The sequence below is a fragment of the Miscanthus floridulus genome, chromosome 2, assembly GCF_019320115.1.
Source record: "Miscanthus floridulus cultivar M001 chromosome 2, ASM1932011v1, whole genome shotgun sequence".
Taxonomy (NCBI): Eukaryota; Viridiplantae; Streptophyta; class Magnoliopsida; order Poales; family Poaceae; genus Miscanthus; species Miscanthus floridulus.
The window spans coordinates 168,936,362-168,953,997 of NC_089581.1; the positions used below are offsets into that span (position 1 = coordinate 168,936,362).

At 41.8% G+C, this 17,636-nt stretch overlaps 1 protein-coding gene and 1 pseudogene across 1 annotated transcript; one reads left to right on the plus strand and one right to left on the minus strand.

Moving 5' to 3' along the window:
- Nucleotides 1-1,366: 1,366 nt before the first annotated feature.
- On the plus strand, nt 1,367-5,108 carry LOC136535645 (probable serine/threonine-protein kinase PBL3). Its single transcript, XM_066527981.1, has 6 exons — nt 1,367-2,247; nt 2,896-3,254; nt 3,347-3,482; nt 3,577-3,713; nt 3,816-3,939; nt 4,432-5,108. The coding sequence occupies exons 1-6, from the start codon at nt 2,190-2,192 to the stop codon at nt 4,920-4,922; spliced, it is 1,305 nt and encodes a 434-aa protein (XP_066384078.1). The 5' UTR covers nt 1,367-2,189; the 3' UTR covers nt 4,923-5,108.
- Nucleotides 5,109-5,259: 151 nt separating this feature from the next.
- On the minus strand, nt 5,260-15,776 carry LOC136535646 (uncharacterized; annotated as a pseudogene).
- Between the last annotated feature and the right edge of the window lie 1,860 nt (nt 15,777-17,636).

Sequence of the window (17,636 nt, forward strand, 5' to 3'; positions counted from 1 at the left end):
TCAACTCGTCTTGCAGCACGTGCGGGAGACCTTTTCCCGATACTCAAGCAAAAATGGTTCCCTTGAAAGGTAAAAAACCTCTTCTCACGTCAACACGTAGCAAAACTGTTAATTACTCCATCATGTCTTTTTCCTAGTCATTACAATTTGGGTGTGATCTGATTGCAGCTCCATTAGTTTCTCTTCAAAGAACGAATGTTCAAGTTGTTTGGCTGATGATTTTTGCGGCTGATAAACTGGCTGAAACTGATTTATTGTGAGAGAAAAACACTATACCATGACTGATAAGTTCAAGCGAACAAGGAATGTTTCTTTCCAATAACTCCCTTTTTTTCAATAACGGAACGGAGGCTCTGGCTTCAACCTCTTCAAAGAAGAGGCATTAGTCCACACTTAATAATATAATGTAATTATACAAAAAGCGTCTTACACACTCAAGAGTTTTATATTAAACATCAATTACCAGTAACAACCCGCGTGAATCATAAGTTCTGTTTGGTCCTTAATACGCTGCAACCGTGCTCAGAACCGTAACCAATGTGTTGTCTTGAATAAGACGCCCCAAAAAGATTTCAGGCTTCATTTGTAACGAACCGATTCTTTCCTAGTGAATATTGACCAACAAATGACTAATGGTAAGTTTTGTTTTCGTCCACTTTATTTTGATAAATTATTGAATTAAATCTTCAAAATTGACCAAGGGGCAAATACCTTAAACTTACAAGTGGCATGCCAGAAAAATTTATTAGCATGACACACAAAATAAATGATGAATAGATTCCAACTTGTAGCAAGTTTTCCTACCTTCAATTCCTTTTAGCTAGATTGTGTTTTGTTAATATGGCTTTTTTTTGGTAGATATCACATAAATCGATTTTATCTTTAAAGTTGTCTTCATGCGTAATCCAAATATCATTATTGATCCGATGTTTGTACATCCACTATTCTCGAATGATAAGCAATTTGAGCATCCACGTCGTTTTGGAAAAAAATATCAATTTGGGTTTGAGCATAACTTGAGTCCAAAACCACGCATTTTTTATCCATAGCCTGTTCGGTTGACTGGTTCGTATCGTTGCTGGTTCGTGAAGAAGTACTACTGGCTGGATTATGTGAGAGAAAAATACTGTTCCAGCTGAAAATTTACGATCAGTTTACGACAAGTCACAGGCCAAACGAACATGCTGCTGGCCCTTACTTTAGCAAAGTTCAGTTCAGACCGAGACCAAGATTGGTGCTAGAGATCATGAAAGATACCCTGCAACTTCTGAGCAGTGCAACTGCAATCCACCACTATTGCCGAAAGGGCATATGCACAAGAATCCTTCTCGAGGGTATATACGTAAATCTCCACGCCCGCCCAGAGCGCAGCGTGCAGCGCACAAGAGGGAGGGAAAAGCCAAAGAAGCCACCGCTTCCCTTTCGCAGCTTCCACACCTCACCACCTGAGCTCGGCCGGTGGCGGGCTGGCTGCTTCCGTCCGTCCGTCCGCCGCTTTGCTTGCTTGCTCAGCCTTCGCCGCACCTCGCCTCCGTCCAGCCAGTCAGCACCAACTCAAGCGATCCGGTCGCACCCCGACTTGATCTCCCCGCCCGTGCGGTTCTCGGTGAGGGCTGGTTTGGCGGCGGCCTCGAGTTGACTCGAGGTGTGAGCTCAGACACCTGCTGCGGCTCGGCGGCGCCGTTCTGGCAGCAGGGTTTCCTCCCTTCCCGTCAGGAGTGAGTGGGTCACTGGGTAGGGTTCTTCCACCTGCAAAAAAGGCAGCAGCTTGGATTCTTGCTAGGGGCGCACGGTTGGTCAGCTCGGAGGAGAAGCTGACCTGGTTGGGCGTCGAGATTTTGATACTTTTGAGGTGCCGGGGGTAGACTAGTAGACAGGTTGCTTCTTGCACGCTGGTTTCTTGGCTCTGTGGCTACCGACCTTGCTGGTTTTCCTCCCGAATTAAGGGCTGAGCTCCATCCAGACCTTGCAAAGATTGGACCTTTGGGCACACTTGAGGTCTCTCTTCCTCTCGATTCCTTGCGTTACTGGCCTTCCCGCGCTGCGAGCCAAGGGAGGCCATCTCTTCCTGCTCGGTTCTGTCATGTAAACGGAAGATTGAACTGATCTAGCTGGGGATCTTGAGGCTACAGAGTTTCTTGTTTGGGTGCACAGTGCATGGGCGGTGGGTGAATTGGTAGAGAGTAAAGATGGGGAATTGCATCGACACTACGGCGCGGGTGGATCACAGCATGAACAATGCTGCCTGTGAGTGCCCTGCTTCTCTCTAGAGTTATTTCTCTTTATATTTGTCCAATTTTGCCTTTTATAACCTGGACTGCTATGTCTTCTTCAATGATTTTTTTTAGATCGGCATGCTTGTTCTGGTTCTATTACCTATTTTGGTCTAGAGTTTTTGTTCTTAGCAGTTAGTTAGCACTTAGCACCTTCCTTTCTACTTTTGTTACTCTTTGTTACTTCTGTCGGATAAGACACGGATAGGGACATAGGGTTTAAAGGCAACAGCCGGAACTTTTGTACCTAAATAGAGTTACGGCACTTTCACAGGCATCATTTGCAAATCGGTACATTAGGCTTTATATTACTTTGATTTCATGTTAGCAAACGGAAGAGAGGTTATTATGGATCCGGTAGGAATTCTGTGACATATTTTTACTCCTTTGTATTGCAGTAGGTTCACAAATTTGGTAGAGCACCATATAGGGAAGTACTTCCACTTGTCATCAGCCTGGAACACGTTTACTCGCAAATTGATAGCCTAATGAGTTTACAATACCAGATAACTTACTTAATTGTCGATATTTTGGTACCAGAATTCATGAGTATGACACCTTCATAATTGATATCAAGTTTTTCTCATTCTTATTTTTCCTTTGCTTCTTGTTGAGAGATCAGACCCATCAAAAGTGACCAGCAAGACAAGTTTGTCATCAGTCCCTTCCACAATTAAGAGCAACTCAACTCGTTCAACTTTGACTCTTCCATCAATGAGAGATCGAAGTGAGCTTTCTACTCCTCGGACAGAAGGTGAAATCTTGTCATCTTCTAATTTGAAGGCATTCACGTTCAATGATCTGAAAAATGCAACCAAGAACTTCCGACCGGACAGTCTTCTTGGGGAAGGAGGGTTTGGGCATGTCTACAAAGGTTGGATTGATGAACACACGCTTGCTCCTTCAAGACCAGGGAGTGGTATGGTAGTTGCTGTGAAGAAGCTTAAACCAGAAGGTTTTCAAGGACACAAGGAATGGCTGGTAAGTTCGGAGCTCTTCTACATTTTCCCTACTCCGAGAACATTTGTCATTGTTCATCAATCATGATCGTTCTTACTTTTTTGCTGCTGCAGACAGAGGTTGATTACCTTGGCCAACTTCACCACAAGAATCTTGTTAAGCTCATTGGTTATTGCTCAGATGGTGATAACCGGCTTCTGGTGTATGAATATATGCCCAAGGGAAGTTTGGAGAACCATCTGTTTAGAAGTATGTGTTTCATCTCTATGGCTCTGCTTTGTGAAGTCCCAGTTATAACTTTCTTGGTCATTCCCTTTAACAATGCAATATTTCTACTGTTTAGGAGGCGCTGATCCTTTGTCATGGGCAATAAGGCTCAAAGTTGCTATTGGAGCTGCTAGGGGCTTGTCATTTTTACATGATGCTGAAAACCAAGTCATATATCGCGATTTCAAGGCATCAAATATTCTGCTCGATTCAGTAAGCTTAATTAGGAATTCAAGACATCTAACTCTGATTGCCGACCATGTCTGTCTTGTTGAATGGTCCTTTATCTTGTGCTTTGTCCTTGTTTCAATGCAGGAATTCAACTCAAAACTTTCAGATTTTGGCTTGGCAAAAGCCGGTCCAACTGGGGATAAAACCCATGTATCCACACAAGTCATGGGTACTCATGGATATGCAGCTCCAGAGTACATTGCAACAGGTTAGATATTTTTTTCCTCGCGTAATTATGAAATATTGGGGTAGTGTTGTGCATTATTCTGGTCTGTGGCTTCACCTTCTAAAGGGTGATGTCAATAATAGGTCCTAGGACTGCAATAGCTAAAGACACAATTATTTTATTTTCTACCTAAGCACCTTAGGTGATACTGGGGTATAACAAAGGGGTATTTGTTTAAGCTAAAAGAAATTATTGTGGGGTCCTGCCATCAAATAAGTGTATTTATATTTCTTTTTTATCTCAATTAAGTTGGAGCCAATTGCACTTGTTCAACTTTGTGCTTCAATTCCTGAAACGCTATGATACATCAGATTAGTCCTCATATAGTGAATGTTCCAGACTCCAGTCAACAAGATTAGTCCATTCAACTTTGTTCGTAATAGTGGCAACATGTGGTATATTACTCTTGGATTTAGGTAATATACAGTGCTATTTCTGGATCTATTTAGTCTTATGTTGCTTGAATCTTTGCAGGCCGCCTCTCTGCAAAGGCAGATGTCTATAGCTTTGGGGTGGTGTTGCTTGAATTGCTCACTGGAAGAAGGGCCCTGGATAAATCAAAACCAGGCTTTGAGCAGAACCTAGTTGACTGGGCCAGACCTCACTTGGGCGACAAGCGCAGACTATACCGTATCATGGACACAAAGCTGGGAGGACAGTATCCAAAAAAAGGCGCAAATGCCATTGCAAGCATTGCCTTGCAATGCATTTGCGGTGACGCCAAGCTGCGGCCTCCTATGTCGCAGGTGTTGGAAGAGCTGGAACAGCTACAAGATGCCAAATATGGTTCACCATCACCATTAGTCGACATACGGAAAGCTTCACACGCCACCCCAAAATCACCAATGAGCACCACCCCAAAATCACCAATGAGAGTTCAACCTTCACCACGGCGCTCGCTTGGAACAGCAGCAGCAGCAGCAGCATCCCCATTGGCAGGATATCGCACTGCGCAAGTGCACTAGAACTGGACTTAGAGGGGCCACGCCCCTGTAGGTTTGTATATTTGTGGGTTCAAGCAGTGAGCACTGAGCAGTGTTGTAACTTTTGCTTCTACTCATGTTTTGGAGATCGTGTATGACACGGGAATATGACCATGTCAACCTATGATAAGTTGTCTGGCCTGGTTCAATGGGTACTCATTGTTGGCCTGTGTCGTGACTCTTCTGAAATTCACTTACCTGGCATCTATATCTTGATCTCTTTGTTTGCTGCAAAGGAATTTCACAATTGAGTTGCACAGCTATCAATAGCAGAATAGATGAATGTTGCAACCATACATCCCATCATTTTTTATTCAAAATGACGTGAAAGTTGGTAGCAGGTAACGAGGTAACAGGTGCATTTAGCGTTTCTATTTTCATTTCTCAACAATAAACTCCTGAATCTCTACCTGAGGTAACAGGTGCATTCAGCGTATCTATTTTCATTTCTCAACAATAAACTCCTGAATCTCTATCCCAGTGTGACGGGCGACGCCCTGTTTCCTCACCAAAACTTCATCACCGACTTTCAGCGAAGTCACAGGAATAGCGGTTCTTCCACTTGATCCTGCATGCATCAGACGATAGGTCACGAATAAGCTGATTGAAAGGAGGCTCAATGTTAACTTGGTAAGCTATGCAAGCATTGGAGCGATAGTGAGCATTTATGGTCCAACAATTTTGAATTTGAACATAATGGGTTTACCTGTGTCAGGGGTGATAAGTGCAACTGTTTCTGCATTTTGTAGAAAAATGCTATACGTGTCATCTCCAGAGTTATCCTGCAGGAAACCAATCGGGCCATCAAATGGACATGTATATGGATAAACACATAACACTTGCAGCAAAGAACACCCTTTCTATGTACCTTTGCTTCTACAAGGATGAGAGGCCTCGATTCAATCTTCACACGACCCACAATTGCAGTAGGCCATAGCCCATTTTGATCGACCACGATGACTTCCTTTCCTGACCCCAACTCTGAGAGGTAGCTTGTCTTGCCACCAGTAACGATGACATATGCATGTACAGGACCCTAAAAGTGGCGAATAAGAAACTCTTATAGGTCTAGGTCTGTTGCGATACACTAAATACATACGGCCATCCATTTTGTTTTAAACTTACTGCATTCACTCTGAAAGGCCTGCTTGCAATGTAGTTAGTCTCCAAGCATTCAGAATGAACAAGAAACATTCCTCTTGCATAGGATCCAACCTAAAAATAGGATGTCATAAGACTTCAGAGGCAGAATTGTATGTTTGTGTTGATAATAGTAACAAAGAAAATGCCATGTGTTGATATAGAGGTAGTAATAAAGAAAGGTAAATCCATGAGGGTGCATTGAACCGGTCCAACGTGGTGAGATATTTTAATAATTTTATAACATTTTTTCTATGCGTAGCATCAGTGAAGAGGTGAGAGATATACACAAACCAGAAGGCCTTCGCCAGGTCGCATGATACTGCAAAGATCCACACAAACACGATCACCCATACCAACAACCTCAACCTTTGATACAGTAACCTTTGTCAATGGTAATTGACTCTTTGCCTCGTTCCTTCAGTCAAAATAATCCTGAGTCATTAAAAGGGGAAGGAAAACAAATGTCTGGTGAATTGTACAATTAGATAAACACTAAGCAGTAGGAAGAAGTAGGTTCTTGTACACTTACATATAAATATAGTACAACAATGGTGTTCAATACTACAGGACCGTCATATACTAGCAGGGGTTTAGTAGTTAAGCACAAAGGACTTTGAAAGGAGTTGTGATAAATACCTTGAGCTTAATGATATCATGCATCTCATCTACTTTAAGAGCAAGTATAATAGCAGGCTATAAGCCGACTAAATGCTGAGGTGGAGGAGAGAGGGAAGGAGAGAGAAGAGAAGCGGGCTGTAAACTTACAGCCGGCTTGGGCACAAGAACCAAGAAAGTCTGTGAGAGAGACAAGTGGGACATGTATTAACTGTAAAGAGCTAATTACTATATAAGTGGGCTGAGAGAAGGCTGCAAGGAACCTTACAGCCAGCAAGCCGGCTGTATTATTAGCCTTGCTCTAAGTACAACTCCATCAAGCCCTTGCTCCAAGGCCTACAAAATGAGTGTCGGAACATGAAACGACCTCATGCAACATTAATTTACAATAATATACCTACCAGCATTATATATGTTGTCTCAACATAGCAGGTCCCAAGCCCTGATAAAGAAGGAGGGTTGTGATAGGCGTGGCGAGCCAACGTTAAATCTAGCTATTCTAATGGAGATGAAACCCGAAAGAAAACCGTTGGGGCGTAACCCTCTTAGCGACGCGCCATATCGGAACCCGGGTATGGTGTTAAATGAGCAAGGGCCAGGTCGTCACCCCCGTGACGCGCCGTGTCACGATCTGGGCACGGTGTCAAGTGAGCAGGGATCGGGTCGTCGCATCCTTAGTGGCGCGCTACATCGGCGCCCGGGTGTAGTGAAAAATAAGCAAGGGTCTTCACATCTGAGTCGACGGGTGCGAAGGGTAAGGAAGCTAGTCGAACCAACTAGGATCCGTTTAGGTAGTTGGAATGTAGGTTCTTTCACTTATCACTGGTGCTATTATGATATAAATATCCACGCATCTAACAAAGAGTGAACTTTTAGTTGATATTATGGATAGCAATTATGGACTCTCTTGTCTTTGAGCTACTCAGAAACATCTGGTGCTGGAATGAACATGTTGATGGCAAAGGAGTTTTATGCTAGTATATCCTCATCAAACTGTGTTTGAACCGAGACTTGGCGCTCTTGGTGGGTTTTAACTCTAGCCTACCTCAATTTGCTTAGGACTGAAAGGCTATGTTGTTATTGTTGTTGTATACCTACCAGCATTATATGCATGAGATGGTGTCATATGTTCAAATCTCTGGATAATTACCTCAAGAAAAACTTGTGCCTCAGTTGAGTTTGTTGAAACAGCCAATGCAGTTCCTTTACATCCTTGGAATGCAGCAACTATATTTTCTGCCGGTATAACCTATGGAATGCATAAATAAAATACCATTTCAGAAGCTGCTGGTCAGAAGGTAGGTTTATGCAGTCATGTTCAGAAGCCCTTGGTCAGACAATATGTACACACAGACACACTCATTACAAACCTTTGATGAAATATAAAAAAGAAAACTAGAGTGTAGTGATGTGATAATCAATCTCAAGTCACTATGAAAATTCAAACATCATGTAAAAGATCTCTAATAATTAATTAGAACTTTGAAGTAATTTCCTTACTATGGAATAGGGGACCATTAAGATTTAAAAGTGGGTGCTTATGCTGCAATGTTCAATTGTCTAACCTGCCAACCACCTCGAAAGTCTATGACAATGTTCTCGGCTTCGGCATTGTCTGGTTGTACAAGGTCAAGTTCACTGTGTTAGGTTAATCTCTAATCCCAAACTGGGCCAAACGGCCCAGTTGGGCCTTTGATCCGCGCCCTGATCGAGGGCGTCTAGCCCACTATGGCTGGAGGGCCCCTGTCACACTGCACAATAAATAGAGGTGGGGGCCGACGGCTCAAGTTACGAGGTTGACTTGAGCCGTGCTCTCCACCGACACATAAACCCTAAGCCGATCCAAGAGGGGCGCAGCCAGTGACGAGAAGCCACCAGCCGGCGCCGCCCGCTCCATCGACATCGACGTCTTCATCATCCTCGACATCGACGTCTTCATCATCCTCTTCATCAACCATCGTTGCCCGTGTGTAGACTACACCAACAAACATGATGGCGTCCTCTGAATCCTACCCCTCTGGAGTGTCAGGTTCGACAGCCCTTTGTCCATCCTCTTTGTGTCTATGTCTCTCTATCTAGAACGTGTCCTAGGTTTTGGTTCACCCTATAGCGAGTAGCCCCTCGGGTCTATCCCTAGTACAATCTAGATGCATAACAATGGTATCAAAGCCAGTTTGCAAGGTATAGATTACGGCAGAGGCTAGAAACTGAATAGAAAAGGAAGTAGAAGGTTAGATCCAGTACGGGTCTAAGAAGAACAGAGGGTTCGGTGTAACCCTAACCCTAATTGGGTGAAAGAAAGAAGAGAAGGAGGGCTCGGCACATGATGCCGAACTCTAAAATCCATAGAGTTCCTCTAGGGAAGAAGAACAGTGCCCATCCCAAAACCCTAACCCTAATTTTTGACCCCATCCCCAAATCTGGTTAATCCTAGAAGAAAGAAGGGGAAATGGAGAAGAGGAAGAGCCATTTTGGCTTACCTCACCGTTGCGTAGTGCTGCTGCCTTGCTGGCGCGCGAGGAGAAGAAAGGGCCGAGCCGGGGAGCTACTCGCCGGGCTCGGCCAAGGGGGCGCCGTGGCCAGGCCGCTCGACGGCGGCGCGCTCACCCGCTGGGGAGCATGCATGCCGGCGAGAGGGCCGACAACGGCGCCATGGCTACCCGCTCCACTGCTTTGCTCGCTCGGTGCGCTCGCTACGGCTGAGAGAGTGAGAGAGAGAAGGAGAGGAGCGAATGAGGGTTAGGGTTTGGGAGGAGGCTAGCGTCGACGGTTTTGTTCACCCAATCTCGCCGCTAGGCCGTCCGATTGAATCCAACGGCGCCGGATGCATGGCCGCATCGCGGCCTAGGCGGGCGAGCGCGCTGCGAGGCTTTGCCAGCCTAGGCCTAGGTTGCGGCCTGGGTGCGGGCAGCGCGCGCGCAGAGAAGTGGGCCGGGCCATTTTTGCCGGCTGGGCTGAAGAACTGTATTCATTTTGAGTCATTTTTTGTTTTTTCTTTTTCCAGTAAAAGTTTTATCTCCTGGAAAATGGATAAATGGCTTAAAGAAAATAGAAAAGAGAATTTTCCTGTGGGTAAAATTCACAAAATTGAGATTATTTTTCTGCTGCGTATTTAAAGTTGTTATTTTCATTATTAAATTCGTACCAACAGGAGAATTTAATTTTAGAAAATGGATATGTTGTTAGCTTATTATAATATTGTTATTATTCTGACCAACGTTGATTAATGGCAATATTATGATGAGTTTTATCATGCATTAATTCTATTTCTGCCCAATGATGATGTAGAATTAGTGTAGAGAACAATTGTATGTTTTAATTTTGACCAACGTTGAAACTAAGACATACAATTGTTATTATTATGTTTATGTTCTCACTCTATATAAATTGTGTTTTCAGGCAGATACAACTTAATGGGTTATATCAAAGAGATCCACACTCTCAAAGGTGATAACTACATGGAGTAGAAGAAAAAGATTGACCTGGCCTTCATATTGGCTGAGGTGGACTGGGTAGTCACCTCACCGTGTCCCACTAAGCCTGTGGCACCGGTGAGGGAGACAAACGAGGCTGATGCCACTGGGCAACAAGAGAGAGAGATTTTGCATCCCAAAAGATGTCATGTGACCTTAAGCATAGAAAGTAGGTCACTGCCAACAAGAAATGTATGGCTGTGATAAAGAACACAATTGAACTTGCAATTGTGGGCTCAATCCCAGAGTGTGACACTGTCACCGAGTACCTCGAAAGAATAAATAGTCAGTTCACTGGCTCTTCAAAGACATATGCTACATAGCTGATAAAGCAGCCGTTGATAGAGAGGTACTCTGGAACTGATGGCATAAGAGAGCACATACTAAGGATGAACAATTTGGCATCCAAGCTAAAGCCAATAGATCTGGCTCTCAAGGAAGAGTTCCTTATCCATCTTATTTTTGCTTCCTTGCTAAAGAAGTTTGACACTTTTGTTGTCAAGTACAACATACAGCCCAAGAAGTGGGACTTAAAGAGGCTCATGGCTATGTGTGTGCAAGAGGAGGAGAGAATGAAAGCTACCAATGGTAGCACTATTAATTATCTGAAAGACAACAAAAAAATAATGGTAACTCCTTCTCAAAGCCAAAGGAAAAGGGTCCCATGCTCCATCAGCCTCAGTAGAACAAGTTCACAGTAGAGAAAGACAAGTGTCTCTATTGCAAGAAGACAGGACATTATAAGAAAGATTGTTCTGATTACTTAAAGATGATCATGGCAAAGAAAGAGATTCCGTTCAATGAGGACTATGCAAAGAAGCAAAAGACACGTTAAAGTTATAAATAGAGTCCGAGCAGATGTCGAAGCCATTGGCGATCTTTCTCTAAAGCTTGCTGATGGCTTCACACTTTTATTTAGAGATGTACTTTATGTTCCCTCTTTATAGAGAAACTTGATTAGTGTTTCATGCTTAGACAATGAAAGATATGATTGCCATTTTGGAAATGGCAAATGTAAGATAACATTTAATAATGTATGTGTTGGTCTTGCTATCTTACAAAATGAATTTTATTTTTTATCACTACGTAATGATGTGAATGTTGTATGTGATGATGGGAACATTGTGTGCGACAATGAGAATGTATCATCGTCTGTGGATGTAAACAGAAAACGAAAGAGAGCTCACAATGCGTTGTCGAAATTATAACACTGTTGTTTAGGCCATATTTCGACGGGGAGAATAGAAAGATTAGTTAAGAATGATATTCTTCCTCTATTAGAGCTATCAGATTTAGAACAATGCAGAGAATGCATAAAAAGAAAATATGTAAAGAAAATTAAGAAAGATGTCAAACGAAGCACAATAATTTTACAGATTATTCACACGGACATCTGTGGTCCATTTCCTATAAAGAGTGTGGATGGTTATGATTCGTTCATAACATTCACAGATGATTACTCCCATTATGGCTACATTTATCCAATCAAAGAAAGAATAGAAGTATTGGATAAATTTAAGATATTTAAGGCAAAAGTTGAAAACCAATATAATTTAAAGATTAAGATAGTCAGGTCCGACGGTGGAGAGGAGTACTACGGTCGGCATATCCCATATAGCCAAGTTCCTAGACCTTTTGCAAGGTTCTTACTAGAGAATGGCATAGTAGCCCAGTATTCTACACCGGGCGAACCGTAGCAGAATGGAGTAGCTGAAAGACACAATCGTACCCTGATGGATATGGTGCGCAGTATGATAAGTTACTCCACCTTACCGTTGAGCCTGTTGATGGAGGCGTTAAAAATCGATATTCATATTCTCAATAGAGTATCAAGTAAGTCGGTGCCTAAAACACCATATGAATTATAGACAGAAAGAGTACCCTCACTAAACCACTTACATATATGGGGGAGTCCTACTAAGGCTAAAGTATTTAACCCAAACATTGGAAAGCTAGATCCCAAAACAATAAGTTGCCATTTCATTTGCTACCTAGAAAAGTCAAAAGGTTTTTGTTTCTACTGTCCAGACATGCATACAAAGTTTATGAAAACGTGACATGCTGTCTTCCTAGACGATGAAATGATGAGGGGGAGCATGGTAGCTCGAGAAATTGACCTTGAAGAGAAGCGGGTGTATGTGCCCACTCCGATGATTCATGAGCCATTTTTCTCACTACCTGTTGTCGCTGCATCGACAGTGCAAGATACTATGGTACCAGCACCTGTTGTTATTCCACTTGTGGCAACAATAAATGGCGATGAGGAACCTGTTCTTTAGGATACTGTTGAACCTATTACCACACATGAGGGGGAGCAACAATAGCCTTAAACAGAAGATGTGCCAAATGTGGAGGCCGCTAGAAGGTCTCAAAGAGTTAGAAAATCAGCTATTCCTGCTGACTATAAAGTATACAACACTGATGAATTTCAAATAGAGGATGATCCCACCTTATTTGAAGAAGCCATGAGAAGTGATCATTCATCAAAGTGGCTTGAGGCCATGGAAGATGAAATAAAATCTATGAATACCAATAAAGTTTGAGACTTAGAAATAATTCATAAATGAGCCAAAACAGTAGGCTGTAAATGGGTCTATAAAACAAAACTTGACTCTCAAGGGAATATAGAGAGATATAAAGCGTGGCTTGTGATAAAAGGCTTTACGCAAAGAGAAATGATTGATTATAATAAGACCTTTCTCTAGTCTCATGTAAGGATTCTTTCAGAATCATAATGGCATTAGTGGCACATTACGATTTAAAATTACATCAGATGGATGTAAAGACGACATTTCTAAATAGGGACTTGGAGGAAAATGTTTATATGGCACAACCGAAAGGCTTTGTCATGGAAGGAAAAGAACGAATGGGATGCCGCATAAAGAAAATCATTTATGGATTAAAACAAGCTTCAAGATCGTGGTACTTGAAATTTAATCAGACAATAAGGAATTTTAGGTTTAAAGAGAATATTGAGGACAATTGTGTCTATGCAAAGTCTAAGAATGGGAAGTTTATCTTTCTTGTCCTGTATATAGATGATATGTTACTTGGTAGTAGTGATATCAGTCTACTGCTAGAGACAAAGAAGTTTTTGTCCTCAAAATTTGATATGAAAGATCTTAGTGAAACCTCGTTCGTTCTAGGAATCGAGATTCATCGAGATAGAAGTAAAGGGGTATTAGGACTGTCACAAAAGGCATACATAGAAAGAATCTTAAAGAAATTCAGTATGCATAAATATAATCCCTCACCTGCTCCTATAGTCAAGGGCGACAGATATGGGGATTTTCAAGGCCCCAGAAACCAATATAGAATCGATCAAATGAAAATGGATCCATATGCTTCAGCTGTCGGAAGCTTGCAATATGCTCAAGTATGTACGCGCCCTGACTTGGCATTTGTTACCGGGTTACTTGGCAGATTTCAGAGCAATCCCGGAATAGAACACTGAAAATTAGTAAAGAAAGTCTTGCGTTATTTGTAAGGAACGAAAGGCCTCATGATGACGTATAGAAGTTCAGATTCACTCTATATAGTGGGATATTCAGATTCTGATTATACGGGAGATGATAGAAAATCCACGTCTGGATATGTATTCACTCTCGCAAGGGAAGCTATTTTATGAAAAAGCTCAAAGCAAACCGTCACTACATCGTCCATAATGTATGTCAAGTTTATAGCGTGTTATGAAGCAACGGGGCAGATGAACTGGCTAAAGAAGTTCATACCCGGTTTGAAGGTGGTTCACGACATCTATAGACCACTTAAGTTATACTACGATAATAATCCGGCAGTACAGTATGCTCACAACAATAATTCAAGTGATGCTGCCAAACACATTGACATAAAGTATTATGTTGTGAAAGATAAAGTCCGGAATTATGTCATAAGTCTTGAGCATATAAGTACTGAAAAGACTCGCGGATCCGCTTACAAAAGGCTTACCATCCAACGTGTTCAGAGAACATGTAGCCGGCATGGATTTAAGAGAAAGCCTATAATTTCTGGACAAAAGAAGGCCCAAAGATAAATATCTATTTCATAACAGAGTGGTGTGTTGTAGCTGTTAAATCTATCGATAATTGACCGTGACGATGAAACATGCTCTATGCGCTAATCTATAATGGAGTGAATAAAAGTAAATTATATGAAATTGAAAAATGATAGGAGATTAAGGGAGAGATTGTTAGGTTGATCTCTAATCCTAAACTGGACCCAATGGCCTAGTTGGGCCTTTGATCCGTGCTCTAATCGAGGGCGCCCAGCCCACTATGGCTGAAGGGCCCATGTCACACTGCGTAATAAATAGAGGTGAGGACCGGTGGCTCAAGTTATGAGGTTGACCTGAGCCATGCTCCCCACCGACACCTAAACCCTAATCCGATCAGAGAGGGGCGCAGCCAGTGACAGGAAACCACCAGCCGGCGCCGTCCGCTCCATCGACATCGATGTCTTCATCGACCGTCGCTGCCCGTGCGCAGACTACACCAACGAACGTGATGGCGTCCTCTGAACCCTCCTCCTCTGGAGTGTCAGGTTCAACAGCTCTTGTCCATGCTCTTTGTGTCTATGTCTCTATGTCTAGAACGTGTCCTAGGTTTTGGTTCACCCTATAGCGAGTAGCCCCTCGAATCTACCCCTAGTACGATCCAGATACATAACACACTAGGCGAAGAGACTTGTGAAATTACAACAACCTTTTGGTTTTCCCCATTGAAAATCTCTGGGCCATCAATGAAGAGAGGATTGATGCGAGCAGTTGCTGAAAAATCAAACGAGAATACTAATGAGTCATGAAATTAGCAGAATCCAAGAAGTTTGCATGTTCCCTCTAGCATGACACCAGACATGTTTCCACTCTTCTTTTCTATGTGAAATTAGTCTGCATCGGCCTTTGGGATTTGTAAATCGTAATATTTCAATCAGGGATTCAGGCTATCTCAACGTTTATCTAGTTGTAGAACTAGCAAAGGTTCACGTAATACTAACGGCGTGAAATAAAGGAAAAGCATTGCTCTGAGTTCTGACATGACCAATCCTTGCCGAGATCTTTGGATCCGAAGAGGAAAGTGCTCCACCCCCTCTCCACGGCCGCCGTCATCACCTGCCGGCTCTCGGTCCACACCCAGACGGTCTTCTTCGGCTTCGCCGGCTCAGCAGCAGCAGAAGGGCGCATCCTGATGGAACTGCGGCGCGACGGAGCTGGCGCGACCACTGCATCACGGCACAAGAATAAAAAATCCCAGCTCATATTCAGTGGATACTAGGCATTGCAGTGCAGAAACCATCAGCAAAGTGACGGAACACGGATTATCGAGGGTACACGGCTTGAATTGCCCGGAACGGAGTCGCGACTCGCGAGACACGGACCGGATTGAGGGACCTGCGCTGCGTATGGCCGCTATGGGAGAGAGAATCCTACGAGAAAGAACGCGCGAGGAGGTACCTGTCCTTTGGGTTTGGAGCCCGAGGAGGGAGGCGTGGGAGCTCCCTAGGGCTTTGGCAGAGCCCAGGGAGGAGGAGGCTGCCATTGTGATGACTAATTATCAGAGCTTTCTGTCGTCATCCTCGTCCGTCCGGAACCTCCGTCCTCCATCCTCCTCCATTACTCCTACGGTCCTCACTGCTCTCGTGATTAGAGAGCCATGTATGCTTGGAGGCCCACGTCGGACAAGATTAGGGGTGTTTGATTTACCTTCTGAACCTGAACTTTAGTCCATATCACATCAGGTGTTTGACATATGTATAAAGTATTAAATATACATTAATTATGAAATTAAATGTATAGATTGAGACTGTTTTACAAGACGAATTTTTTAAGCCTAATTAGTCTATGATTTGACAATGTGGTGCTACAGTAAACACATGCTGATGACGAATTAATTAGGTTTAATAAATTTATCTCGTGGATTGCTGACGGATTCTATAATTTATTTTTTATTAGTATCGAACATCCCATATAATACTATCATGTGACACCTCTTAAACTTTAATAACCGGATCAACCACCCCTTGATTAGGCCAAAGGCCCAAAGGATGGTGGAGCCGTGTTCGAGGCAGGCCTTCCGACGAGGTTGTCCGTCTCAACTCTGAGAATCAATTTTCCTCAAAAAAAATCTAAGAATCAATTTATCCTTAAAAAACTCTCACAAGCAATTATGTTACCTCCTACTCCAGTTAAAACCGATAATTTTATCATTTTTAAATTCATACATCCCGATAATCATTTTGTAATGCTTTATAAAAAGCAGGGTTTACCTCCTTCAGAAAAATAAACTCAAGATTTTTAAACAACGAAAAATATCTCTAAATTTTTAAATTTTGAAGAAAAATCCTAGAAATAGATTGAGGTATGAGAATAAAAAATAAAAAGGTGTAAATTATGAAAATATATCTAGAAGATTTTGGAAATTATATTTAGCTCTAGAAAAAATCTAAAACATTATAACAAATGTATAAATTTGTTTTAATTGTCTTCACAACAAAAAACAAGATGCAACCAACATGAATGACACATGCATTGATTTTGAATGTATTCATCTTGTTAGCGCATTTAGATATTAAATACAATGGTTTTAGAATTTTCCAAATTTCTGTGGATATTTATCATATTTATAGAGCTAAATATAATTCTTTAAGCTTTTAGAAATATTTACGAGCTATGTATTTTTTGGAATTATTATGTCCCAAATTATCTCTTGATTGTTTTTTCCAAAAAAAATATAAGCTTAGAGATATTTTTGTGGTTTAAAAATCTAATATGATGTTTGCCATAATTTTTAACTAAAAATAATAAAAGCACATTAAAAATCACTTCTAACCGGGTAGGGAGGTGTTTAAACTGACTTTTGAAAGTTGTGTTGGGTGTATGATTTTGGAATTTGAGAAGAAATTCTAGACTACAAGGACAATTTATGGGCATGTTTATGATTTGCCCAACAATTTTATTGAAATAACACATTACAAAATGTAACACCCTCGGTGTTACACCATAAATTGTTTACTAAAACACTACATGAGCATCTTATTTATATGTTAATGCATGTAATAAATAGTGTAGATAAATTTCCGCAACTCAAAACGATCAACGGAAGTGCGAAACGAAAGTTAATTCAATAGTCGTGTTATATCACTTGGTGTTTAAAACCAATTTTTATTAAGCAAAAATGCTATAAAATATATATGTGACACTTAAATAAGGTTTGAAGTGCAAACTTTGAAGATGATAATGAAACACTCGCAGTTAAAAATGATATTACTAGCTAAGATTTCTAATAGCTTAGAAATGCAATTTGAAATAGAGTTCAAAACGAAAAACTTAGAAAAAATTTGAAGTTTGCCGACAGGTAGACACTGTTAGGTTTGGCAATTTATTGTTTGAGATTGGGTTAAGCAGTAGGGTAGTTTTATGGCTTGGTTTTGTAGTCTAACATACCCTCTTGGGTATAGCTAAAGTGGTTTG